Raw genomic sequence first — 27,038 nt, 5'->3', positions numbered from 1 at the left:
TATGCAGTAGTCATCAGTTCATCTTCAATTATGTTATTACTACAATAAATGGCAAAAGTTCAAAATGTCCTAAAATAAAGAACAAAAGAAATAAGTACATCTCATTCAGAAGCAACTGAGGTTATTAATGTGAATCAATCTGTTTAACAGGAGAGCAGCAACACTGTCATGATTGTTGATATCTTGATCCACTGGAATTTTTCCAAATAACAAGCAAAGATTTTACAAGTGAATTGTAACTAAAAAATTTGTAAAATGACAAGCTTCAATTGGGATTTAGAGAACATTCATGGAGGAGATGAATGAAATTATTAGATCTAAAATATCATCTCTTAAATACAATTACTATTTCAGATTCATATTACGGTTTTGTAAGAAATTGTGCATTATTAAAGGAGAAATAAAATGGAACACATAGAAGATCTAACAGAAGATAGAAACACAAATATGAATATTTGTAAAGTATTATTTTATTATCACAAAGCAAAATTACAGAAATTTGAGGCTCTTTGCCTCAATCTTTAAACGCTCTTGCTCTTCAAAAATCTGCATGTCTTTCCTATCTAAAGGAGTAGCCACTCGAAAAGAAGAGTTAAGCAAAGATTTTAAATCTCTGTTCTCTCGCTTTAGTGCTTCCATTTTCATGTTGGATTCCATAAGAAGCCGCTGAAGGATAAAAATATTCTCGTGGAGTTTGTCAACCCCACCAGTCCTAGATTGTAGTCGCTGAGAATATGCGACAAGGGTTGATGAGTATCGGGTACCGAGACTCACAAGCTCGTAGATAATTTCATTATCTGACTTATTAGTCAGATCATTATTAGATTGCATTATAGCACCTACGAAATAAGCAGAAACAACTGGTGAACGAGGTGTAGAATACCTCATATATTAGTAATGAGAAGATTGCTGAGCCATTGCAAAGTGAGAAAGCAGAAAGAGATTACAGAGTAAGAATGCAGACTAAATTTAGAAAAGTGAAGAAAATGAGATGCGAAAGAAGATGAGCTGAATAATTCTTTTATAGAGAAAATTATGACAAAGTATCACTCTATTGCTTCATAACATCTTTCGTGAAGTATCTTTCTACAAGAGACAAGAGATGTAGCATCATAGCTGCGGCGCCTGACAGATACAGAAGAGCGATGTAGTATCATAGCTGTGGCGCCTGACAGCTATAGAAGACCTGTAAAAATCTTACGGATCAGAGTTGTCTGGTCTAAAACAGAGGGTCATCGTTTTTGTTGAGAGAGAGAGAGAGGTTAACAGCTTAATTTTGATGAATTCTTTACTGAGTCTGTTATTTAGAAGAACACTTAAAGTATATCATTTATGTTTTTCTAAAGCAATCGAGAGTTTACCACTGAAACTGAAGATGTTAGACATGGGTACAGCTGAAAAAATCCCGGGAGGTCGAATCCGCACCGTTTTCTATCAGAAAACCCTCCAAACAGAGAAAAAAGAGAAAACCAAAGAAGACAACGGTCAAAATCTCTACGTACAGAGCTTTATCAACAAAAACGGAAACCCACATGCAAATTCTATGAGATAGGGCAAAACAAAGTAGAGAAAATAAGTGAGAGGAAAGAAGTTGAGGAGCAAAATGATAGGAGTCTGGGTGGGTCAATGGAGAACAGTTTTATTTCGTGAGAGGAATGTGGGAGGTTTGTATACGTGACAATACACACAAGGGAAACCCACATGCAATGTATTTGTGCTGAGAAGTGGATTTTCTCCCACCAAATGAAAACCAGGCGTCCTTAAAGCGGTTTTCGGTTTTGCTTTTTGGTGAATTACGATTTGTTTGGATGCTCGACTAAGTATGTCTTCGACCCATTAGATCCCTAGATTAACTACTCTACTCGCAACACCATCAACATGATATAACATCATATTTAATACATTACACTACCCGTTCATTATTAATCAATCATTGAATTACAGTATTGGTATTTAGTCTTAACAAAAAAAATATAAAAACATTAATTATGATTGATTAGAGATTGCAAAAAAAATAAAAATAAAAAAAAATTGTGCTTAAACTTCTAAGTTAAAGAAAGAAAATGAGAGAGAAGTCGACAAAAAAATAGAACGGTTTTCATTAATTTTTTGCAATCTTTAATTCAACACGTCAATCAATTTTGGATTCTTTTCCGAATTGCAATTAATATCTATTTTAGGACCCTTTTATAAATTGTAAGGATGATAATTACTTGTCTCTCTCTGCATTGTAATTAATTATAACTTGACATTCAAACTGAGGGTAGAACATTATTTTATCAATAGAAGCTGCTATTACGTACTCAAAATTTCTGTACTCCATGGACACATTAATATCATATCCTACTTAACAAAATTGCTTTGTAATCTTCAAACAACATTGGTAGAATAAAATATATATTTGATGCATCAAAAAGTGTCCTTACAAAATTCTAGCAAATTTTCAAAGTCCTCGTGTTAGAAAATAGGGGAGAGAGAAGGGATAAAAGGGGACAAAGGGATGTGATGGGTTGTTAGGAGATGTGATATAAAGGAGATGGAAGTGACGTAGAGTTGAGAAAAAAGGAAAATAAGGAGGAGGAAGAAAGAGGACTTGGGGACTTCGACGCTTCTTCCCGCATGACTCTTGGACGACCGAGAAACCTCTGGATGAAAATCACAATTTGTACAATGAGTAAATCTATCATTATCTTATTATTTTATACTAAAGTTATTATTAGAAAATGTTTGTATATCTTCTCTATTTGTCTTTTCAAAGTGGTCATTAGTCACAATTTTTTTTTTAATTTTTTTATTTAATAATTAAGAAAATAATTTTAAATATATTGGTAGATTTTTTTATTTTTTAAAAATATTTAAATATATTAAAAATATATATATAAAAAAAAAACTAAGGGCGGCATGCTCAGCAATAAACACTGAGCGGCATAATTCCTTCTTAGACATAAAATTCTTCATCTCAATCTATTTTATTTTTTTCATTAAAACATATATTAATTTTAATTATAAAAGGGCATTAACTTTAAAAAAAAACTTTTTTTAATTATAATTTTTTTAAATTAATAAATTTAGTATTTAAACACGTCTTTCCTCTAAAATCTTCCGAGACTTCCACTTTTGCATTATTGATATGCCTGTGCTCGAGATCTATGTGATATCTTGTCTGTCTGATTGAGTTCAATCTTCTTGATCCATTCCTCATATTTGCCTTATATTATATATATATACATCTATATAATATAAATTAACTTGGTTGTTGACTTTAGACATCAACTTCTTGAAATAAATATGATGTAAAGATAATAAATATAATTCTTCAAATTTTGGTAACTGGTCCAAGACACGACTTATTTATCTTATCTGTCCAAGTCATGATCAGTTTCAGGTTGTACACATTCAATTATCGTCTCATGGTGGGACCGTTTTGTCTTATTAAATGAGAGAGTTATGATCATCTTTTGTTAAATATGGTGGGGCCTATTAGTTCAAATTGGGAATTACATGACACCCACCTCTCTCGCTCTCATCTCTCGTCTTCTTATGTATGTGTTTTTATTTGCCGTTAGTCGTGGCCATTGAGTGTCAGGAATCTAATTTGTACATAAGAAAATTAATATAATATTAATTAAATTATTTAAATTAATTTTTAAATATTTTGACAGGTAAGGTTAAGCCAATCCATTTTAGGTACTTGGAAATGGACCCTCTTCAAATTCAATTTCTTTTTCTACTTCACTTAAAAATAAAAGAATGAGGAAAAAGCATACATGTCGCACCTAACACTCGATATAGATGATCATCAATGATGCACCTAACACGTCGCACCTTTTGATTTATATTCCCTTTAAAACCTTATCCCTTGCCTTCTTCGAAAGACTTTTTCAAGAAAAGAAAAAGTTAAAAGGCATGCATGAAGAATATATCTTTTATGATCTCGAGCACAGGCATATCAATAATGCAAAAGTGAAAGTCTCGGAAGATTTTAGAGGAAAGACGTGGGAACTGTAGAGGGTGACATCATCTTACTGGTTTGTGTCTGTCTAGCTCACTCTATTTAATAAAGAATTAATAAAGAAATAATTATCCTAATCTACTATTTATTTATATATTTATTTTGTCTATTTTGATGATTGATATTTGTCTGAATCATTGTTTGCTTAATTTCAAACTTTATCACGTTTCAAGATGTAGGTCCCCCAACTATTTTTGTATCCCTCCTCTGTCTCAACCTCTGCATCCACTCTTGATCACTTCAAGATTTGATTTCAACATTCTTTTATATCGGTGATCATACAATGAGTCTCGTGCACTACATATTTTATATTTTTATTTTTTAAATGTTTTTTTAAATTTTTTTAGATTTATTTTTTAAAATTAATTTAATTTTTTTATTTATTATTCATATACTAAAAATTTAATAAAAAATTAAAAAATTAAAAAAATAGATGATATGTAGTATATTGAATGATGGATTTATATTTAAAATTATATATATATGCGGGAGCACATGCAATTTTATTTTTTATTTTTTTAATTCTCTCATCTGATACTATAAGAAAAAAATATTTTAATCTATATATGGTAACATCCGAAAATAATTAACATATATGTGATCTCCCATTTGCTAAAACATTTGTATTTTTCTTTGAAAGTCATCACCAACTCTTGCACTCATGTCTAAAATAAATACAAACAAAAAAAATCTAGATTTTTACCTTTACTTTGTTGAATTCAATAACGACAAAAGGAGGCCATGTGATGTGATCGTGCGTCCAAAAGTCCAAACCCACTATTTCAAATGCGAAAAATGATACATTTTTGTCTATTTTTATTCCAATATCCCATCATGTATTGCAAAAAAAAAGGATGAAAGGTCCAAGATGAAAAAAGAAAGTCAAATGATTTGAAATCTCCAAGAATTATGATTCCTCATTTCCAAGACACTAAAGAAATGGACTTCATGAATTCTATCATTAATAGGATTTAAATTAAGCATGAATTTAACCCAAAATAAAAAAGCAAGATATGTGAAGTAATTCTGTGTCCCATTGCTTTTAAGAAACAGAGTAACATATGGGTTAAAAGAACATACGAATCATCTTGTTGAGCTAATATCCACTATCACCAAACTTCACACTCAATAATTCTAGCAAATGTAAGAAACTAAAAACCTTGGGGCATAATTAACAGACCCAAATTAGCAAACTTTGAGACGAAGAAAAATAACACAATTCCATAAGAAACCAAATTAGCAACAATGATTTTCCATAAGCAACCAAATTAGTGACACGAATGGATTTTTTTTTTATCGTTTAGCGGCTAATCTTCCCACCATAGTAAAAACAAGAGCACATAATAACTCTCACCCAAACTATATTACTTCCCACCACGGATAAAAGGCTAAACCACAAGATGTTCGGATACAATCACAACAAACTGTTAAACCCAATCCTCAAACTAAAAACCTACCATTCTCACGGAAGACTTGGGAGAAACAAACATCCCCAGCTTGTCGCATGTGATCCTGATACAAGGCAGTGAGATTAATTTAAAATTAAACATTTCAAGAAATTTTTAACTCTACCAAACACTTCAATCAAGCAGAGTAATAAAAAACCCATTGGGCTTTCCTAAGCAAACAAATGAAACACTGGTTATGATAAACAAATACATAAAAAACAAGGCACGAAGTTGAAATTACTGTGATCTTTGAACCAATCGGAATAATATTCTCCTTGCCCTGCAAACAAAAATCACAGAACATATCATCAAATCCATAAAGAAAATAATACATAAATTAAAAAAGTGCAGAGAGAGATAATTTGGGCATTTCGTAGGTATGATTTCTGCTTCTTGTCCTCTCAGTTCAAAATGAAGTTCATGATACTCATATGCATGAGTAAAAAATTCGTGATACACATATGCATGAGTAAAAAACAACCAAACACAAAGAGGATTGAATTCGAAATTGAAGTTCAACAAACAAAAATAAAAACTTTTAGAAAATGAAACTCAAACCCAATGTTTGGAGCCCTAGATTAAACACGGCATGACACGGGCTCCTCTACTACCAAACCAGAGCTTCCATAGAAGGCCAACTACCACAAAGCGAACACAAAGCAAACGACTCAATCATATACATCATATGCATATACGCAACAGGAAAACAAATTACCAAACAGTGAATAAAAACCATATTGAATAAAAACTCAACAGAATAAAAGCCACATATGCTTATATGCGTATGATCTGATAGATCATTTTCTCACAGAAAATAACCCCAACAGAAGGAATCGAAATCATACGGATGTCCATCACACCAAAAAAAAAAAAAAACCCAAAAACATTGAACAAAATCTTCCGATTTTGATGGTTCAGTAAAGTAATCATTCAAACATTCGTTGTTTGAAAAAAAAAATTGAAAAAAAACTTAGCTTTGGGAAGATCCATCGGTATTCTTCTTCACCGACCTCTATTTCTCATTCAGATGGAGGATGGTATTTCTCTGCCTTTGTCTCCATCTTCGTCTTCGTCGGGCTGAGACCGGAGGCATGCGGGGTTGAGATTGGAAAGGAGGATGGATGATCAAACCACGGGTCAGAGATCCGACGCGAGAAACCGTGCTTCACTGATGGAGGCGGTGGTGTCTCTGTTTTGCTTTGCTAGAGGCGAGGGTGTGGCGGTGAAGAGGAATAAGTGAAGAGAGAGAGAGGTTTGTGAGAAATGGGTGTGAATGTCGAGAAGAAGAAAAAAGATCATAAATCTAAAAAGACTAAAATATCTGTCGGTAAAATAGAAATAAAAGAAAACTGTCCGTAATTTTGGAATAAAGTTAAGGACAAAATTGAAAATAAAAATATTAGACGAAAATTCTATAACTTAAGTTATTGGCACTTATTAATATAAGATATATAGATGATAACATTGATAAGGAAAGTATTAGTGAAGTTTCTTAAAATTATCGTTCGTTTATTTTAATTTTTTTATTTAATAATCAAGAAAATAATTATTAATGGAGTTGTGTGTTTTTTATACTTAATAATTAAGAATATTAAAATAAAATGAAAGAAATTTATTTTTGAGAATATCCAAATTATAAACTCGTACAGCATTTAAAAATATTTGTTATTTAAATTAATGTTTGCATTAAAATAATATATTTTAATAAATAAATGAAATATATTGAGATGAGAAGTTTTATTTGTTTGGAATAAAGTTGAGGAAACATTTTTATTACCGAGAAAACTATTCTATTATAAATTTACTTGTACATTCAACCACGGGCTAACATGAACTACTTTCATTTTTTAAGTGAGGAGAAAAACTCTAACCCGATGTGTGTTAAGTGGAGATTTATACCGTTTAATGATAATGTGACATGTATACTTTCTATTAAGAGAAAAATAAAACCGATTGTAGATAATCACTATCTCTCTCTTTCTCCTCTCTCCTCAAGTCTACTGAAGAAATTATCTCTCTCTCTCTCTCTCTCTCTCTCTCTCTCTCTCTCTCTCTCTCTCTCTCCTCAAGCCGTGTGATTTTTGTCCCCTATCTCTCTCTCTCATCCTTTATGTTGTTGTGATATTCGAGTTATGAATATGATGTTATGATTCTCATTTGCTATATCTCGCGGTAACCAAATTGATTTAAAAAACCCATGATTGTTTGTGACAAATTTGAATGCTAAACCAATAGTGATTCAAATACCAATTGGTTCATAAGATAATTTTAAGGGAGTCATTGGATCTTGTGAAGACGAAAGTTATAATTTATTCAGGTGAAAAGTTGGGTGCTAAATTTGTGTACAAGGATATACCAGCAAATTTTCAAGAACCGGTATGATGAGAGTATTGATCTCAAATGTAGAAATCATAATTGAGTTAGGTGATCAAGCTATGGAGAGCTACTTAGAAGGAGTTGAATTTGACTCGGAAAATATTTAGAAATTAATAAGGAAACCATTGTGTCAGGGGTAGTGGTAGGTTTATTATCTTATTATTATCCATTTATTATTTATAAGGTATTAGAAATTTTTTATTATTATTATTTTTAAATATTTTTTAACATCTTTAGCCATTAATAAAAAATTAAAAAAATATAATGTTACTAATAATCATTTTCTTAACTATTAAATAAAATTAAAAATTAAAAAAATCACATATAAAATGAATAGTAAATAAGTAGTAAAAGGATAATAATCCTATCATTTTTCTTGTCGTCAGTATCATGCGGCTCAGCTTTTAAAAATAAATAAATATTGGGAGCAGCCGGAGGCACATCCTACGTGTCAGCTGTGTAATGACCAAATTGACCCCCACTTTCTTTTCCCTCCCTCAGTAGTATTGTGCTTGATTTGAGTTCGAAAAGAACCTCTCTGTTGAGTTCGAAATGAAATCGGCTAATCAATTTAAGAAAAACAAAACAGAGAAGAAAAATAGTGACCGAAATATAAATAATCAGATTTTTTTTCTTTACAGAATTCAGAGGTCAAGCAGTTGGTTATTAAGAGGAAGAATCTCATGGGTCGAAAGGTTCAACAGAGAAATATTAGGAGTTTTAAGTTTACATGTAATTGAGAAAAAACACCGTTAATGTGTGTGTTTCTTTTGGGAGGGTTGCGCGACGATGAAGAAGACGAATTGAGAATTGTCGGTTTTTTTTTTTTGGCCTTTTAGGCAAAACATTTTACGATATTAGAAACATATTGAAGTTTGAGTGTAGAATGTGTGGGGGCCGCCAGGGCCGGTATCGGCTGGAGAAGAAGGAGTGGAGGGGGGTTTTTGCAGATTCAAAAAACTGATCGTCTGCTTTGTTATTTGGTTTGCCAAGGACCGGCAGCTGTGTGTAGACGAAGTACTGTGCTCGATGTTTCTGGTGCGGAGAGACAGCGTCGTCGGTGGTGCTGGGCGGAGGAAGCTGTCACGCAGGCGACGAATGAGGGCTTTTGCAGATCTGTAGAAGAACTAAACCGTAGGACCCCATTTGTCAAACGCACGTTTTGAATTTGAAGGATGCCACATATGGTGTGCAAGTGTGCTCCTACTATAGTTGCGGATCCGTAGAAGCCCTCTTTGAAAATAAGAGAGTTCAACCACTGCTTAATGATGTTGTGGATGATTTGCCTCCTCCAATTAATTTGTGAAAGGAGATTTTTTTAAGCGCTTATAAGAGTGAGAGAGAAAGTGAGAGCTTGAGGGAGAGAGAGGGTGGGGTCGAAAATCAGACCTTCGATGGAGAGAGATATACGGGTGGACGGAGAGGGAGAGAGAGAGAGAGAGAGAGAGAGAGAGAGAAAAGGGAAGAAAAGGAGAGGACTGGGGAGGAGGTTATGGGCTTTGATAACCTACGCTCACTTGTATTTTTTACTTGGTGTAAATTCTCTTTTAGCACGGGTCCAGCCCCTAGCCTCTCTCTTAAGTGAAGAGTCCAGCTATTTTCTGACGTTTTTATTGGCTTGGAAAAGGATTTATATGCAGATATATCTGTCTTTTGGTTGCATAGTGAAACCCACGCGCCACAACAGTCGGTGGTGGGTCTCTATTCTCACTGGGACAGACTTTTCCCACTTATTTCTCTTCATCTATACGGTTTAGCTTTTATTTCACTTGTTTTTGGCGAATTTATTTTTTGTTTCTAAAGAGACTTTAGAGCATATATCTACGCAATATAGCCATTATTTTCTACTAGGTGCCTTGCCAAAGTGCTTCTGCCGCCCCACTCGCGCGCCTTTTCAAAGGTACACCAAGACCAATTCAAGTCACTCCACAAGCAACCGTGATCCATTGCGTTTTAGAAACCTCTTATGTCTTGCATCTCCGGAAGTTAATAGTCTTTTCCTTTCGACATCGTGGGACGAGCATTCTACGGCAATCATTTCAATAGAGATTTTATATGGCGCATGTTCCAGCAGTTTATCATTAGATCGCACTAAAATTCACCAGGTGGATACCTCTATAGCATTATGCCAAGGAATATGGGACCTACACCATACACTTATTCTACTCATCATACAAACACATTAATACATGCGTGTTTTAATAGAAATATAAAAATAAAAAATTACATTTTAGTTTGTGGTGTAAGACATGATAAGTAAGATTTTTCCAAGTCATTATTTCATCTCCGTGCTTGGTGTGGGTCATTTAAGTATTTTGATTTAAGCTTAAGTAACACAGAAAGGGGCCCAAAAGCTAATTAAATAGAAAAAAGAAAAAAGAAAAAAGAAAAAGAAAAAGAAAAAGAAAAGGATAACATGTCGTTTTAAATGGAGATGCGGGGTATCGTTATTTCATCTCCGTGTGCTTATGGTGTGGGTCATTTAAGTATTTTGATTTAAGCATGAGTAACACTACTCATCAGAAAGGGGCCCAAAAGCTAATTACACAGGAAAAAAAATCATCAGAAAGGGGCCCAAAAGCTAATTACACAGGAAAAAAATCAGAAGAAAGGATAACAAGTTGTTTTAAATGGAGATGCGGGGTATCGATCCCCGTACCTCTCGCATGCTAAGCGAGCGCTCTACCATCTGAGCTACATCCCCTTGTGTTGTGTACATAGTTTATATTACTTAATTAAAATGGCATTAAATTTAAAAAGCTAACGAAAACGTATAAAAGACAAACCGCAGAGGATACATCAGGATAAAAAGCAACGGCTCGTAAATACCTATTCCATTTCATAGACCAGGACCTAAATAAAGTTTTATTATTAGCTCACAAAATGTTTGCATAGGTATGTTCACTACTAACACCGATTCTCCGTCAACGAGAAACAATTCGAACTCTCAAAATCTTTGAAGCTTAGAATCGCCATGTTCGCGAAGCGATTGTTACAGAAGGCGGTGAACCATCATCAGGTGTGAGATTCCAACAAGCCACCCCGGCCACTATCCCTCTTTTGCCGTTTTTGCTTTACTACTTCTTCTACCTTCATTTACGAATTCTTAATCTTTTTCCCCATTTTGGTGATCTTGCGTTTCTTTTTCTATGAAAATCTCCAGATTTGGCTTGGCAGAGCCCCTGCATTCCTTTTTTTTTTTTTTTTTTGCTTCAAAGTTATATTCCTATGATTTCTTTAATCTATTAGTTAACCGATTTTCTTGAGCGCTGAAGTTCTGTTGTAGACTACTAGTTACAAAATTTAAGTAATAGAAATATAGTAAATGATGTCCAGTTCAGGGACGATTGGTCATGCTTGCTTTCTTTTCATTGACCATAAGCATGCACATTCTGTGATGCCTTATATGCACGCCTATTTCATGGTGTCATGTTCTTAGCAAATATTTTTTATAGAGATACAGCAGGGCCTCCACCGATTATTGAGAAGAAATGTTTGTTTGCTTGTTTTTTGACAAATAGCGGAAAGCACATCATGATGGTTTGACATCAGCAGACTTGGATGCTCGAATTGCTATCCATTATGGTGTCCCGTCCACAGCATCGGTTCTTGGTTTCGACCCGATTCAGCGCCTTTTGGCCATTGGGACTCTGTGAGTTGAAATATTGTACTTACATAAAAAAAAGGGAGTTGAAATATTGTCTTTTAGTAGTAATGATAGAAGTTGAAGCTTGAAGTTAGGATCAGCCAGTGGCCTGCGCATCATAGTGGGAATGCTAATTTTTTACATGTCTTTGTTCAATTAATTGCATGTTATCTTTTTTGTACCAGAATATTTGAAGTTCCATTAGTCATTATTTCTTTTGGCAAATGTGGTTTGTCTGTCAATAATTTTTGGAATGTCAACTAGATTGATATGCAGCAATAAATATGGCAAGATGTATATCTTGCAGAGCATATTGCTAGAATTTAGAATAGGGAAGTGTCATTGAATAGGTTATGTGGATGTGAATGCCATTCAACCCCCTGCACTAGTGCAGCTGTTCATTGGCCAGTGGGACTGCTAAGCGGTTCAGCCTATCAGGCTATCTAATCTTGCCACACAATTTTCTCAGTGTGCAGTGGTTACCATATAGGAGTCATTTATAATGGCATTTGAATTCTTATTACATCATTTAGCAACTTAAAATCAACAAATGGAGAATACAGCTCACAACATCGTGTCCTTATGATTATGATGTTACTGTAGGGATGGGCGAATTAAAGTTATTGGTGGAGATGGTATTGAAGGACTTCTTATATCTCCGAAGCAATTGCCTTACAAGAACATAGAGGTATGTACCTGCATTAATCAAGTTGATTCAAAGTATTCAAGCAATATCAAATTTAGCGGCTTTGGGAACATTAACAACCCTTTCACCTCTATGAACTTCAGATTTTTTATTTCTTTCCTCATTTTATTTTAGCAGCAGATTAATACTTAGTATGCTTTGGCAGTTTCTACAAAACCAGGGTTATTTAGTCAGCATTTCAAATGACAATGATATTCAGGTAGTGAATCTGAATCAACTGCATGATCCCTATTTTTTATTTTTTATTTTTCGAGCATGACTTTAGCATTTGGTGTTATTGAAGAATAACAAGAGAACTTTGTCGAGTTTTTATATTGTCTCCTTAATATCCTTGTCAATGGTAATCAACATCAAATGTCTCTTCATTAAGCATTTAGCACGGGTGGTGGTGTTCATTATTGGTTCTTATCCATGTACATTTGTCCTGGTAATCATATAGCAGAATAATTAAAACATAGCATACAAATCCTTCAATTCAATGTATGTAGGTGATAGTTGATGTAGCAAGAAAGTTGACTTCGGAATTGCAGTTAAACGCTTGGGAGGTGCTTTCACTTAGAATTGCTGTTGATACATTATATTGGTTGATATCTTAATTATTCTTGGCAGGTTTGGAATCTCGAGAGCAGGCGTATAGTTGGTTGTTTGCAGTGGACATCCAATATAACTGCTTTTTCCGTGATCAGTGGCTCCTACTTTATGTAAGTTGCTGAATTTTTTTTTTGGATAGGTAATCAAGAAGTTTTTTTCATAAGATAATAAGAATGGAAAAGTACACAAGATGCATACATGAGTTTACCAAATTAGGATTTACAACTGAAACAAGAAATTCATGGACATTTAGCCCATTAAAATCTATCAACCCCACTGAAAGGAAAAATTTTTTTAAAAAGAAAGCTTCGAGCTCATTCATTGTCCTCTTGCAATCTTGAAAGCATCTATCATTTCTCTCCCTCCAAATGTACCAACACATACATATAGGAGCCATCTTTCAGATTGCTGCCACTTGTGAATTGCCTTGGAGGCCTCTCGAACTTGCTAGAAAGTCCACCAGCCTTCTAGGCATGAGCCATGACAATCCCAATCCTGCAAAAAAGTCATTCCACATGTTCCTGGCCACCTCACAGTGTAGAAGCAGATGATGTACCCTTTTCCTCTTCTTCTTGCACATGCAACACCAATCCAATGCCATGATTCAGTGTTTTCTTAGGTTGTCTATTGTAAGGATCTTTCCTAAAGAAGCTGCCAAGACCAAAAAAAAGCTGCTTTCAGAGGAGCTTTAGTCTTCCGTATCTTCCTCCATGGAAAGACATTCATGCCTTGGCTAGTTAGGATCTGATAGAATGATCTTACCGTGAATCTACCTTTCTTGGAGGGGCTCCAACTGATCACAACTATTGTTCTCACTGTCACTCTTGTAGAATACAATAACGCAAAAAACTCATTGATGACATCCAACTCCCAATCTTGTGTAACTTTCATGAAACCAGCATTCCATTGAGGGAGCCACTAGGGAAATCCAAGAGCTCAGCTAATGAAGCATCCTTTGTCTGTGCGATCTCAAATATTGCTGGAAATGTCTTTGAGACTTTGATCACGGCAACTTGTGTTGTGTCAAGATTTGACTTGAGACTTATTACCCACTTCAATAGCATGTTTCTAAAGAAAACCTCCCATCCTCTTCTTATGTGTTTCCATTACTGAAAACAAATTAAATTGTAAAGGCTCATCTTAATCAGCTGCTACTTTGCTTTGAATGGAACTGTGTATTTGACATTAACTTTGTTGCATGTTTACTCTTTTACAACATGCAGGTATGTTGGTGATGAGTATGGTTTGATGTCTGTCATTAAGTTTGATGCCGAAGATGAAAAACTTTTACAGTTGCCGTATCACATCTCTGCAAATTCTATAAGTGGTATTTCTTACTAGCACTTTTCGACCAGTTGATTTACCAAATCAGCTAGTACTTTCCTTGTGCATACTTTTCTTTGGACAAGGTACTTAATTTATTGTAGAGGACATGAAAGTTAACTCAAGTTGAAAGAAACCTTTCCCAATCTGTCATTGCTGAGTTCAGCAATGTGATCATTTTTTTATTTTTTCAATTAAAATCTTCTTCGGATGATATGCTTTTTTTTTTTTTTAAATTACAAGTTAAATCTATTTAACTTGACTCACATCCTTGGACTTAGTACCACGTGTTACTGCCTCATGTATAGTTAAAAATACTGTTTCTAGTTAACTTGGGGCCCGTTTGGATACTAAAAGTATCTCAGAATATCTGTAAATAGTAGTGAATAGTTTGTGAATAGTAGTGAAATAGTTTGAGTTAAGATGTTTTATTGGGTTTTGGAAAAGAAGAGAGAAATAGTAGAATAAAAATATTATAAAGTTAAAAAATTGTTTGAATATGATATTTTAATATTATTTTTATTTTGAAATTTAAAAAAGTTGTATTGTTTTTTGTGTTTTGTTCGGCAGTTTTGGGGAAGTTGTAATGATTAGGTAATTATTAGATGAAAGAGTTGAAGATTTGAAATTGAAAAGTGTTTTGTGTTTGAGTGATGTTTGGAAAGGAAATATTTGAGAATACCTGAGAACAATTGTGTACCCAAACGGGCCCTTAGAACTAACACGTGACCTCAATTAAGCATACATATGGCAATGCAAATAAAATACTACAGTAATTTAGAGCATTATATTGTCAGAAAAAATGTTACAGACAACTTCCTACTGGCTGATTGAAACTATTCATTTCTGTTGGCAAGCACCTATTACTTTGAGCTTATGTAATGAGCTTTTGTAGACAAGTGAGTGACACACTGTTATGATTTGATCAAACTGCTATGAGCAAATATGCAGATGCATTTGTGCATTAAAATAAGTTAGATCCAACTTTCCAAAGTTTCATGATACGTAATAAAATGATGGTTTCTTATATGATGTTTTAGTTCTTTAGTCAGAATGACTTGTATATCTTTTATTTATTAAATTTTTGCTGTTTTAACTTGCTTTAATGTTTCTTTACTGCACTGTTTTGTTCTATTTATCAGAAGTCGCTGGGTTTCCCTTTCCTAGTGACCAACCTATTGTTGGAGTTCTTCCTCAACCCTCTTCTTCTGGGAATAGGCAAGATACAAGAAGCACTTAACGTTTTCCACTTTACTTTCTTGCATTTGAATTTGAAATGGGATTTGGTTGTTTAATAATTACTTTGAATATAAGTAATATAATAACATATCCAGGAATATGGTATTTTTGGATTGTGGTACTATATTCTTATTGGTATAAACGAACGTAAGCAGGATTTTTGTCTAAATCGTTGGTTAACCATGGCTCTCCTTAAGTAATTCTCTCAAGAGTGTATCCAGACATATTAGAAAATCTTCATGTGCGGTATTGCTTGAAATCACATGAAAACCAGAAAATCAATGGTTGGAAATCCTGTGAAAATTACTTATTTATATATATATATATATATATATAAAAAGAAATCCTGTGAAAATCAGCCATAATTAAATTTCCATGTTTTTCTATAAGTGATGAGTGAAACAGTCATGGCTGTTTTCTCCTTTGTATTATCATCCCTTTCATTTCATAAGACATGTATTACTGTCATTTTAGCAGCTAAAGCTACTACCATCTCTTGCAATGAGTTGTTGATTAAATCAATCTAGACATAACTGTACTTCAAAGGCAACGGCATATCAATCTTTTTGATGTCATGGGGGAGAGTAAAGCAAGTATTTGGAAATTGGAGAGGAATGTTCTTATGATTAAAGTTAGACAGACAATAGTGATATGCACAGTATATAACTTCAGACTTGTCCTGCTCTACATTGTATTTTCTTCTTCTTCTTTTTTCCAAGAACATATCTAGTCATTAATCCACATGGCATAACGCTTTCTTGATAACGTGAGTCTACATTGATGGAGTTATATCCTCAGTACTTGAGGATATGACAGAAATATTGATATATATTACAGTATTGTCTATTTGGACTTATTGCTATGTTTTTCCATCTTTTTTTTTTTTCAGAGTATTGATTGCATATCAGCATGGGTTGATTATTCTTTGGGATGTTTCTGAAGGTCAAATTCTCTTTGTTGGAGGTGGTAAGGATCTCCAATTGAAGGATGGAGTTGTTGATTCTTCTTCAAATGAAGTGATTACAAATCTTCCAGATGATACATTGGATGATCATTTAGGAGAAAAGGAGATAAGTGCTCTTTGTTGGGCATCTTCCGATGGGTCCATTCTGGCTGTGGGATACGTTGATGGAGATATATTATTTTGGAAAATATCGCGTACTGCATCAATTAAAGGTCAACAAGCTATATCATCACCAAACAGTATTGTGAAGCTACAATTATCATCTGCAGAAAGGAAACTCCCTGTCATCGTCATACAGTGGTCCAAAAACCAAAGATCCCGTAATGATTGTGATGGCCATCTTTTTATATATGGTGGTGATGAAATAGGATCTGAAGAAGTTTTGACGGTTTGTTATCCATCGCTATTTAATCTTCTCTTTAATTCTTCAATGCCTAGAGATGTATGACAAAGATTTGATGATAATATGACTGAGATAAAAAGTAATGTGCCGTATGCAAACTTTTTCACAAACTTCAATCTTGTGTTGGTTTAATTTCTTTACTTTTATCCAGGGATTGGAAATAATTTTTGGTCCTGCTATGTCTCAGCTTGACTGGTTTAAATAGTAAATTTAACACCTTTACCCTATAATATCTATTCTATATAGGTACCTTTGCCCTATAATGTGGATTAACAATGTTGATTTTGTTGTTGGTTGTTGTCAGTTCATCCCAACAACTACTGAGTTGGACTTGTGCTTTTTTGGTTTGAAATAATAGCATCCTGAAATCTGCTCTTTAAAAATTCTCTCTGTTACAGGTTGTAACTCTTGAATGGTCATCCGGGACGTTAAGATGTGTTGGTCGTGCAGACCTTACACTTCCTGGCTCTTTTGCAGACATGCTTTTATTGTCAAATGCTGGGGCGATGGGGCGTAACCAGAAAGCTGATCTTTTTGTGTTGACAAACCCTGGGCAGCTACATTTCTATGATGATGCTAGTCTATCTGCCTTAGTCTCACAGCAAGAGAGAAGACCATCCATCTCTGCCATGAAGTTTCCTGCAGTGGTACCGATATCTAATCCTCTCATGACAGTTGCAAAGCTAAGTAAATTCCCCACTGGAGGGGACTCCTCAAAGGCTCTGTTGGAGGTATAACATTCAATTGTCTATTTCTAATGATAAATGAGGCTGACAGACTGTATTTGGCAGGTTATCTTTGCCAGAGCAAGTGGCTTGTATATTTGTCTGCCTGTCCTATATTTTACTATTCATTTTGTTTATAATTAACTTTTCTTCTTACTGTTCTCTTAGGCAGCTTCGGTTAGGAAACTTGCCTCGACAGAGACCCTGGTTAGTGGTGCACGGTGGCCCTTGACCGGAGGTGTAGCCAGTCAATCGTCTATTACTAAAGATAATGGTCTTCAGAGAGTGTATTTAGCAGGTTATTCTGATGGGTCCATTGGGATATGGGATGCCACATATCCAGTCTTATCTTTTATCTGTCTTATAGAAGGCGAGGTTAGAGTTCCATCAAATAACTTCCATCATATACTGTCCTATGAAAGGAGGACATTTTTTATATCAAATTTTCTAATTTGATTGGTAGGTGCAAGGTATAAAAGTGGCTGGTTCAAGTGACCCAGTGACAAAGTTGGACTTCTGCTCCTCCAATTTAAGTTTGGCTGTTGGCAATGAAAGTGGTCTGGTCAGAATTCTTTACTGGATACTCCATTTGAGGCCGTGAAACATTGGACTATATATTTTCTGATTGCATTGACTTGTCTAGGTTCGTCTCTATGACCTCAAAGGCCGTTCAGATGGGACAAACTTCCACTTTGTCACTGAGACTAAAAATGAAGGTGATCCATATCCAGTTTTCCTTAACGGGGGGCATACCTCCATGTTTTTCTAAATAGTACATTATTTTTATTTATCAAGTTGGTGCATGTTTGGCTTGAGTTATGACTTACTGTGCCAGAAATAATATTATAATTCTGCCTACGGTTTTTTTATTCGATAAGTAGCATATAATCATATGTATTTTATGAGTAAAGTTGAATATAAAAATATTAAGAGTGAACAGACTTTGGAAACGTCCTTTTTTGTTTTGAAATGATGATCTTGTATGATGCTGGTTAAAGAAAAATGATTCGTTGTCAAAAATTGGGTTGTTGGGCTTCTAAATTAATAGTTTGAAGTTTGTACAATATGCTTAAAATTAGACGTTGAAATATAATTTATTCGTAGATAATGCTCATGTTTGAGTACAAACTAGAAGAATCACTTACAGAATGTGAGCAGTTAAAAATATGAAGATGATTAAATAGCATGAGTTTGAAAGACAAACAAGAAAAGCCATCCTTGTGACTTGATTTACCCTGAAACTTCTATAAGCAAGAGTGGACAGTTTCCGAGGCTTAACTCTAAACTAAGACTTCAAATCTTTTCCTTACCATGCTTAATTTGCCAGCCAGATTAATTAAGATAGTTAAATGCAGCTGATTTGATCTAGTGGTATGAGTATTATTCTTCATCCACTTTTTTGTTCAATTAAAAAAAATCTTCATCTACATTATCCCTTCGCTGCAGAAGTATGTTATAGTTTCTGTATCTGGATATCTTTACCTCCTTTTTGAAATATAATAATGCCTTATTTTTTTTAACTAAGAATATTAAACTTGTTTTGCAGTTCACATTTTGCCTCAAGGAAAAGGACTTAAATGTAGAGCTGTTTTCTTTCTTCTTAGTTCCTCAGTGCAAGCACTACATTTTGCAAATTGTGGGTCTAAACTTGCTGTAGGATTTGAATGTGGTCGTGTGAGTGACAACTTCTGCTTTACTTATTTCAGATCTCTCCAAAAACATTTTTGTGATGAGTTTGGCAATTGCTTGCGTTTCAGATTGCAGTGCTTGACACAAGTTCATTATCAGTTTTGTTCTGGAAAGATGGTCTTTCTAGCTCTCCAATCATTTCAATAACTTGGAAAGAACTGAGATATACTGATGGGATTGTCAAAAGCCCAAAGCACTCCGAAATGAAAATCCCACCCAACCCTGCAGCAGAAGTAATGTTTGTCTTAACAAAGGATGCGAAGATTAATGTGATTGACAGTGGTACTGGTAACACTATCAACACTCGGCCATGGAACTTGAAAAAGGAATCAGTTGCGATTTCAATGTATGTTATAGGCAAGTACAAGTTCTTCTAGAAGCAATAGATATCTTCAAATTTTGGTTTCACTTATTTTAAATTCTGAGAGTTTTTGCACTCCAGCGGTCAGTATGTCCGTCTCTGAAACCTCTAATGAAACACAGCCGGAGTCCCATGAGGATATTCCCATGAAGAATGAACCCATGCCCGATGGTACTACAGTTCGAGTAAATTCACTTGAGGGTGAACCACACTCTTCAGCAACTGCATCCTCTGAGGAAAGATTGTTGGATTCGGTTCTTTTGCTTTGTTGTGAGGATTCCTTGCACTTGTACTCTACAAAATCTGTGATTCAGGTGCTCCTATGTCCCTTATTTATTTTTACCTTAGAGTATGAAGGATCTTCTGTTTGCAAGCTAAAAGGATATTTTCTGTTAGGGAAATAATAAAGCCATTAGAAAGGTGAAACATGCAAAATGTTGCTGTTGGACAACAACTTTAAAGAAAGAGGAAAAATTTTGTGGACTGGTCTTGCTGTTTCAGACAGGAGTGATTGAAATAAGGTAAGTGCTTTTTTTCTTCCTTTTTGTTCCTCCCTCGGTAGAATAATTATCTATATGGTACTTATAGATTATAGGGCATGCACTGTTTTTTATAAGTAAAACTTCATCGATTAACTAATTTTGGTGCAAACCAAATACACCAAATTAGTTTATTTTGTTGGTCCATCAAAATAAGATGTTGCTAGAGAATTCTCTCTTCACTATTGTTATGATAGCAAATCCAGCTAGGATCACTAACCACCAAATAAGCATGCCAGCAATTATTTTCTTTTGGCAGATCTTTGCCAGATTTGGAATTGGTGAAAGAAAGCTCCTTGATGTCAATTTTAAGGTGGAATTTTAAGGCAAACATGGACAAGGCAATGAGTTCTTCTGATAATGGGCAAATTACACTGGTACTGTCTCCTTGATGGGGTTGGTGTGTTAATTTAATATTTAATTTAATTCCTCTTAGTTTTTTGAGTCTGCAAGTTTAGTGGTATAGTGATTATTGAATTTTCTGATATTGAGGAACTTCTACAGGCAAGTGGCTGTGAATTGGCGTTTGTCTCTTTATTAGCTACTGAAAATGATTTCAGGTATGTTTGTGAATATAATATCATAATGAATACGTGAAGATCATTGAATATTTATTAAAAAAAATAGATAGATTTTTAAAAGGGACTGCTTTGGTTTTTCTAGGATTCCAGAATCATTACCTTGTCTCCACGATAAAGTTATTGCAGCTGCTGCAGATGCTGCCCTTAGTTTCTCTTCAACTCAGAAGAAAAAGCAGGTTTGAAGAGATAATTCTTTTTTATAGATTTTTCATCTGAAGATATTGATGTTCCTTACCTGTCACCTAAAAAAAAAAAAAAAAGAAAGAGAAGAAAAGAAAAGAAAAGAAAAGAAAAGAAAAGAAAAGATATTGATGTTTTGCTGAAGCTTTTCGATTTGCTACAGATTATCCAACCTAGAATTCTTGGTGGTATCATCAAGGGTCTTAAAGGGGTGAAAATGGTCCATTCTGAGGATATCACCATACCTCCTAACTTTAATTTCACTCAATTGGAGGCCATATTTTCAAAGTCACCATTCTCAGACCCATGTCCAGTTGTTACAGATAATCAGGAAGAACTGGAGCTTAACATAGGTTCTGATTTGTCTGCCTATCTCTGCATTCTTTTCCTCCCTTTTTGTCTTATTTTGATTTGTTATTTGATGTTGGATTTTTTTCTTGGCTAAACTTTTGCTGTTGAATTTTTTTCTCGCTACATGCTTTTGGTACAGATGACATCGAAATAGATGAACCTATACCCACGGCTTCTACTTCATCCCATGATTCTATGAATATAAAGACAGGTAAATCAGGTTGTCTAATTTTAACTAATATGTGTTTTAAACTATCAAAAGAAAGAAAGAAACTAATTTATTTCACTCATACAATTTGATGAATAACATTGTGTTTCACCTACAGAGCAGGGGACAGAGAGGGAAAGACTATTTCAAGGTGGAACTGATGATACAAAACCCAGAATTAGAACCCCTGAAGAAATTGTTGCTACATACAGAAAAGCTGGGGTAATCTCATGATGCTTTTAGTTTAAATGCTTGTCTTTTCCATATTTTAACAGCTCACTGGATGGATTTGTTATCTAATGTGGTGATGGATTTCAGGATGCTTCTTCGGTGGCTGCACATGCAAAAGATAAGCTCCTACTGCGGCAGGAAAAATTGGAGGTTGTCCTTCGAGTATTTTGATGAGAACTCATTTAGAATCTGGCTTGGATTTATTTCTTTATACTTGGATTCCTTTCCTAGGAAAAGTGGGGAGATCCGAACAAGAGCCTTTAAAAAATGGAGAAAATAATGGCAGTTCATACCAATACAATATGGATATATTTTGTTTTTATAGGTAAACCCAAGATTGATTAGACACCAATACAATATGGATATAAACGTTTTATCAATGATCTAGTAGGGGATACTTGGGGAATGAGATGAGATGAGAATTTTGTGAATAGTAGTAAAATGATTTGAGTTACGATGTTTTATTGGGTTTTGGGGAAGGAGGGAGAAAAAGTTAAATAAAAATATTATAAAGTTAAAATATTGTTGGAATATAATTTCTTAATATTATTATTGTTTTGAAATTTAAAAAGTTAGTATTAGTTTTTGTGTTTTGTTTGGAAGTTTGGAGAAGTTGTAATAATTAAGTAATAATTAAATGGAAAAGTTTAATATTTAAAATTAGAAAGTGTTTGCGTTTGAGTGATGTTTGGGAAGAAAATTATGAGAAATTATGAGATGAGATGAGCATCGTTTCCCAAACATGCCCTTAGCCTAATTAGTATCTCTCTTTCCCATCAAGGAGGTATAGGTATGGTGCTCTCATTCTACTGTGGCTGATTATATATTATTCTAGGTTTGGGGAAAAACGAGAGAGGAGAGAAGATAAGGAGCATCTTCATGTACTTCCATCTGAAGTCGTCCTTATATGATTTATCTTTATAAGCACGCCTTGATTGGCTCCTGAACTTAGCAATCTTGTTATTTGCATCAGAGAATCAGCAGACGCACAGCAGAGCTACAAAGTGGAGCTGAAGACTTTGCATCATTGGCAAATGAGCTTGTAAAGACCATGGAGGCTCGAAAATGGTGGCATATATGAAATGAAACACTAGCTTCATCCGCATGTTCTTTAAATTTATGCAGTGTGTTCTACTTTGTGTCCGGGGCCAGAATGGACCCTGGATGATTCCCAGAAAGGCAGTGGTTATTCTGAGAGATCAGCAATCGGCCTTCAATTAAGAATATGATCTAGTGCTTGTAATCCAGATGACAGGCAATAGTATCCATGGTCTTTTCTGTAAGTTATATAACTTTGGGATATTCATATAAATCTTTTCCAGACATTGGATAACAAGACTGTTTTTTTTTTTAATTATTCTATTCATGGTACAGGACCGAATATATAAAGTAAATTGATAAATGATTTCATGAGGTAGAAGCAGCCAACTTTGTGTTATTGGTTTTGCATGGTTTTGGGCATTAGAGCTTGGCGGCATAGCAAGCAAGATGTGTGTAAATGAATCTAATTATCACCTATTCAGCCAAAAAAAACAAAAGAATCTAATTACCACCTATAATTTAATTACATTTTGCTGGTTTGACGCTTCATTGAAGAATTAATCAAACTGATACAAGGTTTTTTTTTATTGTTTTATTGTCCTGTTGGGTCTTGGTGTTTCGGGAAAGGAAAAACATGTGAAACATTAGAGACAGCCAACAAAGATATTTACATTAGAATCTCCTTAATTAGGAAGGCATTTGAGTTCCTCAGCAAGGGATGAAAACTCGGTTCAAAGGAAGGAAGCTTGCTGTTTTTGCACTAATTTGAACTTTTGTAAAGTGTAAAGGCCTTGAAATCTCTCTTATTGCAACTGTTTCTACGACCAAGGTAGAAGGTGCCCGAATTCTTTAAGCATTGCAGCCTCCACCCTTCGAGTATGACCTCTCTCACCACCACTCTTAGCACCAGAATCTGTTAGCATTAAAGGCTACATTCGTATTAGCCTTATAACATTGAAATTCCCTTTTTCCTTTTTCTTTTTTTTAAAAAAAAAATTGAGAGTTTCTTGTGGAAGAGAGGTAGACAAATAACATAGATCTTATAGTATTTATTGTTTAGATTTTTCAGCCAGCATTAAATACTAAACGTTGCTAGTCTCACTTCATAAATATATTTATCCTACTTAAAAGGGCAGTCCCGTCTGTTTGGCAATGAGCTGCTACTTTTTCAGCCGTACCAAGTTAACCAACCGTTAGGCCGAAAGCCATAACTTCTCACTAAACAAAACTACCAATGCCTGTAGCATTAAAGCCTCTCATGAATGAAGTAATGGCATAATAAGTGCCACGTTACGTATGCCAAGGTCAAAGAACTGCCTTTATGGAAGTACCATTGTGTGGCAAACCAAATGCCAGCAAGAACTAATGTATTCATGTATAAAAAAGACCTGGAAGTTAACGTAAATGAATTGCCTTGCCTTCATGATGACAGGAAGCAGATTCTTCTAAAAGGAAAAGAAAAGAAAATCATCATCTCTTGTGTAGGGTGTCCCAATTAACCGCCACATGATTATGAGAAACGTTACTTAGAGTGATAGTTCACTGTGACAACATGCCCACAAGTGCCTGTCAGTATCAGACTGCAAATTTTCGCCTCTTATATAGTAAACTTCATCCATCACAGAGCGCTTAGGACCAGAGAGCTCCACCAACGCCATCCACAATTTTTGCCTCTTATATAGCAAACTTCATCCTTCACAGAGAGCTTAGGACCAGAGAGCTCCACCAACGCCATCTACAATTCTTGAATTTGAGAGTTTTCGGCCAACAAGCTCTCTCAGCTCAATCTCGCTAGGGAATCTATGCTCCTGCAGCTTAGAGAAAACCTACAAAGTCCATAAAGATAATATGATGAGAAGCACACGAGTTGAAGAGTATTTTTTTATATGCTACCCTCACCAAGAATATTCTACATGTTTCCTGTACCCAGACCCAAAATTTAGGTCACTACAAAAAGGGGATTAATGAAAGGATGTTTTGTTGACTAAAAGCCTGTATGAAGTTTATTGCAAGATGGGCTTTTACCAGTTCACCATTACAATATACTTCAAAAGCACCAGAACTCTGCAGGAAGGATTGGAAGAAGTTCCCCAGAAGCCAAGTGCTTGCAATGCTTCCAAATCTATTTGCACGCATGGAATAGTACCAAGGAGGTGGCATCATACCCAGCCTGGGAAAAATCTGTTCACCTGCCACTATTATCCCAATGATTCCAAACTGAAAAACTGGTACCACTTTGCTTAGTAGGCGTTTTGGAAGTGGAGGTGGGTGGTTTGCTAGAAAAACATTGATGCCAGGAAATGCTGTTTCGAGCATATTTTTCATTGTTACTGCATTTCCTCTGGCACAACCAACAATTTAGATGTGAGTATAGAAAGAAAAAGATAAAAGCAAAAGATAACACCAATTATCTTCGAAAGTAAATATCCAAATTTTAAACATGAAACAAAATAAGGATTGATGCAATTCAAAAGTTTCTGAAACACCATGTAAAAAAATTACTGATAGGAATAGATTACTTGACCAGGTGAATATCAAAGATCACCATGGAGAGCTGACGTCATGGGCTCATATGCACCCATTGCCACAAGCAATAGATTGAAAAATGATAAACTTCAAGTCAAAATCATATGAAAAAGATGGAAACGACCCCGATGACGATTATCAAGTCTAATCCATGATTGAAATTGTCAAAATAGGACTGAGGACAAGATCAGTTTCTAAGATTGAATTGTAGGTGAGAAATGAGAGGGCTGAACATCATGGAAAGAAGAATAAATGAAAGAGTATTTTATTTTTTATTTTTTATTTTATATCCGTGGATGTCCGGGCCAGCTTGCGCACATCTCGATTAATCCCATGGGGCCCTGAAGTTAACAGCCAAGTAAACCTCTAGTGGTCTTGAGAGGGCTAGAACTGGTGACCATTGGGGAGCAAACCCAACGCCTGACCAACTGAGCTACCCCTCAAGGTTGCTCATGTAAGAGTTGCCCATGTAAACTTACTTATACTCAGAAAATAAAGAAAGATTCTACTACCTGAACTTGAAAATTCTAATAAAGTTTATCGACCAAGGGTTCGAAGGGTTTAACCGGGGAAAAAGATCAAAATGTAACTTTCTGACTAATAATAGTACGTCCCACAACACATACAAAATTTAGCAACAATTAGCCCAATTATTCCACAATTCGTACTTGACTTTTGGCAATCCATGAGATACACATGAACAATATTAAATTTAAAATATTATACTATTCCTTTTCAATTTCCTTTTCCAACATCAACAAATTGGCTACAAAAATCACCAAAGAAAAATGCACACATTATTGCAACTATAACCTATTACTGAACAAAAGTAATCAAACAAAAGATCACGGTCAGCAAGAGCTCGACCCAATTAAACAATAGACAAGAAAATTTGGGAAAACCTGTAAGAACAGGAAGAGCAGAAGTTGATGTTGACGTTACTTCCCAGGCCAATACCTCCAGGGCCGCTTGGTTTCTGCGTTTCACCGAAACCGTGTTAAATACATAGAATATTATACGCACATAAAATTACATAAATAATCAAATACATACATTATACATATATCCACGCACATATATATATATATATATATATATATATATAATAAATTAGATAATACTGGGAGACCTGAGTTGGGAAATCAAGGGGTTGTTGGTGGAGAACCGGTTGGGGTTTGGGCTGGTGATGAGATTGAGGATGATGATGATGGGTGGGTTTGGGAGGTGGGGGCGTGAAGAGGTTTATGATGTCTGTACACAACAGGAAAATCGGAAGACCCAACAGAAGCATCTGAGCTCGATCCATTTGAATGCCTCGCCCACGAACACAGCAGATACAGAAAGAGAAACAGAAAGGAGATCGAGGACAACGGAATTTTCAGGTGAAGTGAAAGGGCAATAAAGTCTTGGGTATTGCAAGGAACGGCCCGTTTATTTCCTCCAATCTAAACAATGCAATTTCATCTCATTTTTATAATTTTTTTTTTAATTTATATAAAATATAATAAATAATTTATTTTTTTTAAATTTTAAATAAAATTAATATAACAAATTTATATTATAATAATATTTTATTTTACTTTTAACAAAATATTTCATTTTATCTTAATTGTATAAGGAAACGAGACTTAAAAGTTTTTGTAACCCAAAACGGCAAAACAATTAACCAAACGAGGTTTAAAAGTTTTTGTAGCTCAAAACGGCAATTTTTATTGTTGCAGTTTAGACAATGTCGTTCAAGATATAACCTCCTCACCCATTTTACTAGGAAAAATTCATCCTCTTAAATTCTTAATAAGCTATTTCTAGTCACCTATTTGATATCTTAATCTCTTTAAAACTCTTCGTTTTCATATTATTTTCTTTCTCGTTTTAATAAAATTTTGTTTTTAGTTTTA

General features: G+C 34.6%; 2 protein-coding genes, 1 long non-coding RNA gene and 1 other non-coding gene across 7 annotated transcripts; 1 reads left to right on the top strand and 3 right to left on the bottom strand.

The window, feature by feature from the left end:
• Positions 1-5,238: 5,238 nt before the first annotated feature.
• On the bottom strand, positions 5,239-6,705 carry LOC122277573. Its single transcript, XR_006229033.1, has 2 exons — positions 5,702-6,705; positions 5,239-5,524 (listed from the first exon to the last, which is right to left on the bottom strand). It is a non-coding gene; the product is annotated as an uncharacterized LOC122277573 (long non-coding RNA).
• Positions 6,706-10,467: 3,762 nt separating this feature from the next.
• Positions 10,468-10,540, bottom strand: TRNAA-AGC. The gene has a single exon. It is a non-coding gene; the product is annotated as a tRNA-Ala (tRNA).
• Positions 10,541-10,655: 115 nt separating this feature from the next.
• On the top strand, positions 10,656-23,011 carry LOC122275459. 4 transcript variants are annotated; one of them, XR_006228552.1, is made up of 24 exons: positions 10,656-10,855; positions 11,358-11,488; positions 12,086-12,170; positions 12,334-12,387; positions 12,798-12,889; positions 14,003-14,106; positions 15,245-15,320; positions 16,231-16,693; positions 17,107-17,439; positions 17,602-17,808; positions 17,897-17,995; positions 18,077-18,149; positions 18,980-19,107; positions 19,191-19,479; positions 19,565-19,797; positions 19,880-20,004; positions 20,282-20,399; positions 20,527-20,582; positions 20,686-20,779; positions 20,947-21,136; positions 21,274-21,345; positions 21,466-21,564; positions 21,661-21,723; positions 22,547-22,627. XR_006228552.1 is itself a non-coding variant. In XM_043084527.1 (24 exons), exons 1-24 carry the CDS (start codon positions 10,811-10,813, stop codon positions 22,439-22,441), a joined length of 3,267 nt encoding a protein of 1,088 aa, XP_042940461.1. In that variant the 5' UTR covers positions 10,657-10,810; the 3' UTR covers positions 22,442-22,478. The 4 variants fall into 4 exon arrangements, 2 of the variants coding, with proteins under 2 accessions (XP_042940461.1, XP_042940460.1); XR_006228553.1 differs by lacking the exon at positions 22,547-22,627 and adding an exon at positions 22,409-22,458; XM_043084527.1 differs by lacking the exon at positions 22,547-22,627 and adding an exon at positions 22,409-22,478 and having other exon boundaries at positions 10,657-10,855; positions 21,461-21,564.
• Positions 23,012-23,947: 936 nt separating this feature from the next.
• Positions 23,948-26,582, bottom strand: LOC122275460 (selT-like protein). Its single transcript, XM_043084528.1, has 4 exons — positions 26,270-26,582; positions 26,043-26,116; positions 24,640-24,955; positions 23,948-24,440 (listed from the first exon to the last, which is right to left on the bottom strand). The coding sequence occupies exons 1-4, from the start codon at positions 26,444-26,446 to the stop codon at positions 24,321-24,323; spliced, it is 687 nt and encodes a 228-aa protein (XP_042940462.1). The 5' UTR covers positions 26,447-26,582; the 3' UTR covers positions 23,948-24,320.
• Positions 26,583-27,038: the final 456 nt, after the last annotated feature.

The sequence above is a fragment of the Carya illinoinensis genome, chromosome 9 (genome assembly GCF_018687715.1).
Source record: "Carya illinoinensis cultivar Pawnee chromosome 9, C.illinoinensisPawnee_v1, whole genome shotgun sequence".
NCBI classification, from domain to species: domain Eukaryota; kingdom Viridiplantae; phylum Streptophyta; class Magnoliopsida; order Fagales; family Juglandaceae; genus Carya; species Carya illinoinensis.
This window is presented reverse-complemented; position numbering and strand designations above follow the sequence as displayed.

Coding starts and splice junctions, on each gene's coding strand:
- LOC122275459 (XM_043084526.1), top strand. CDS start 10,811: ATGTTCGCGAAGCGATTGTTACAGAAGGCGGTGAACCATCATCAG. Junction 19,108..19,190: donor TAGGATTTGAATGTGGTCGT/GTGAGTGACAAC, acceptor CTTGCGTTTCAG/ATTGCAGTGCTTGACACAAG. Junction 20,780..20,946: donor CAACTCAGAAGAAAAAGCAG/GTTTGAAGAGAT, acceptor GATTTGCTACAG/ATTATCCAACCTAGAATTCT.
- LOC122275460 (XM_043084528.1), bottom strand. CDS start 26,446: ATGGATCGAGCTCAGATGCTTCTGTTGGGTCTTCCGATTTTCCTGTTG. Junction 26,117..26,269: donor CCCTTGATTTCCCAACTCAG/GTCTCCCAGTAT, acceptor GGTGAAACGCAG/AAACCAAGCGGCCCTGGAGG. Junction 24,956..26,042: donor TGCTCTTCCTGTTCTTACAG/GTTTTCCCAAAT, acceptor TGGTTGTGCCAG/AGGAAATGCAGTAACAATGA.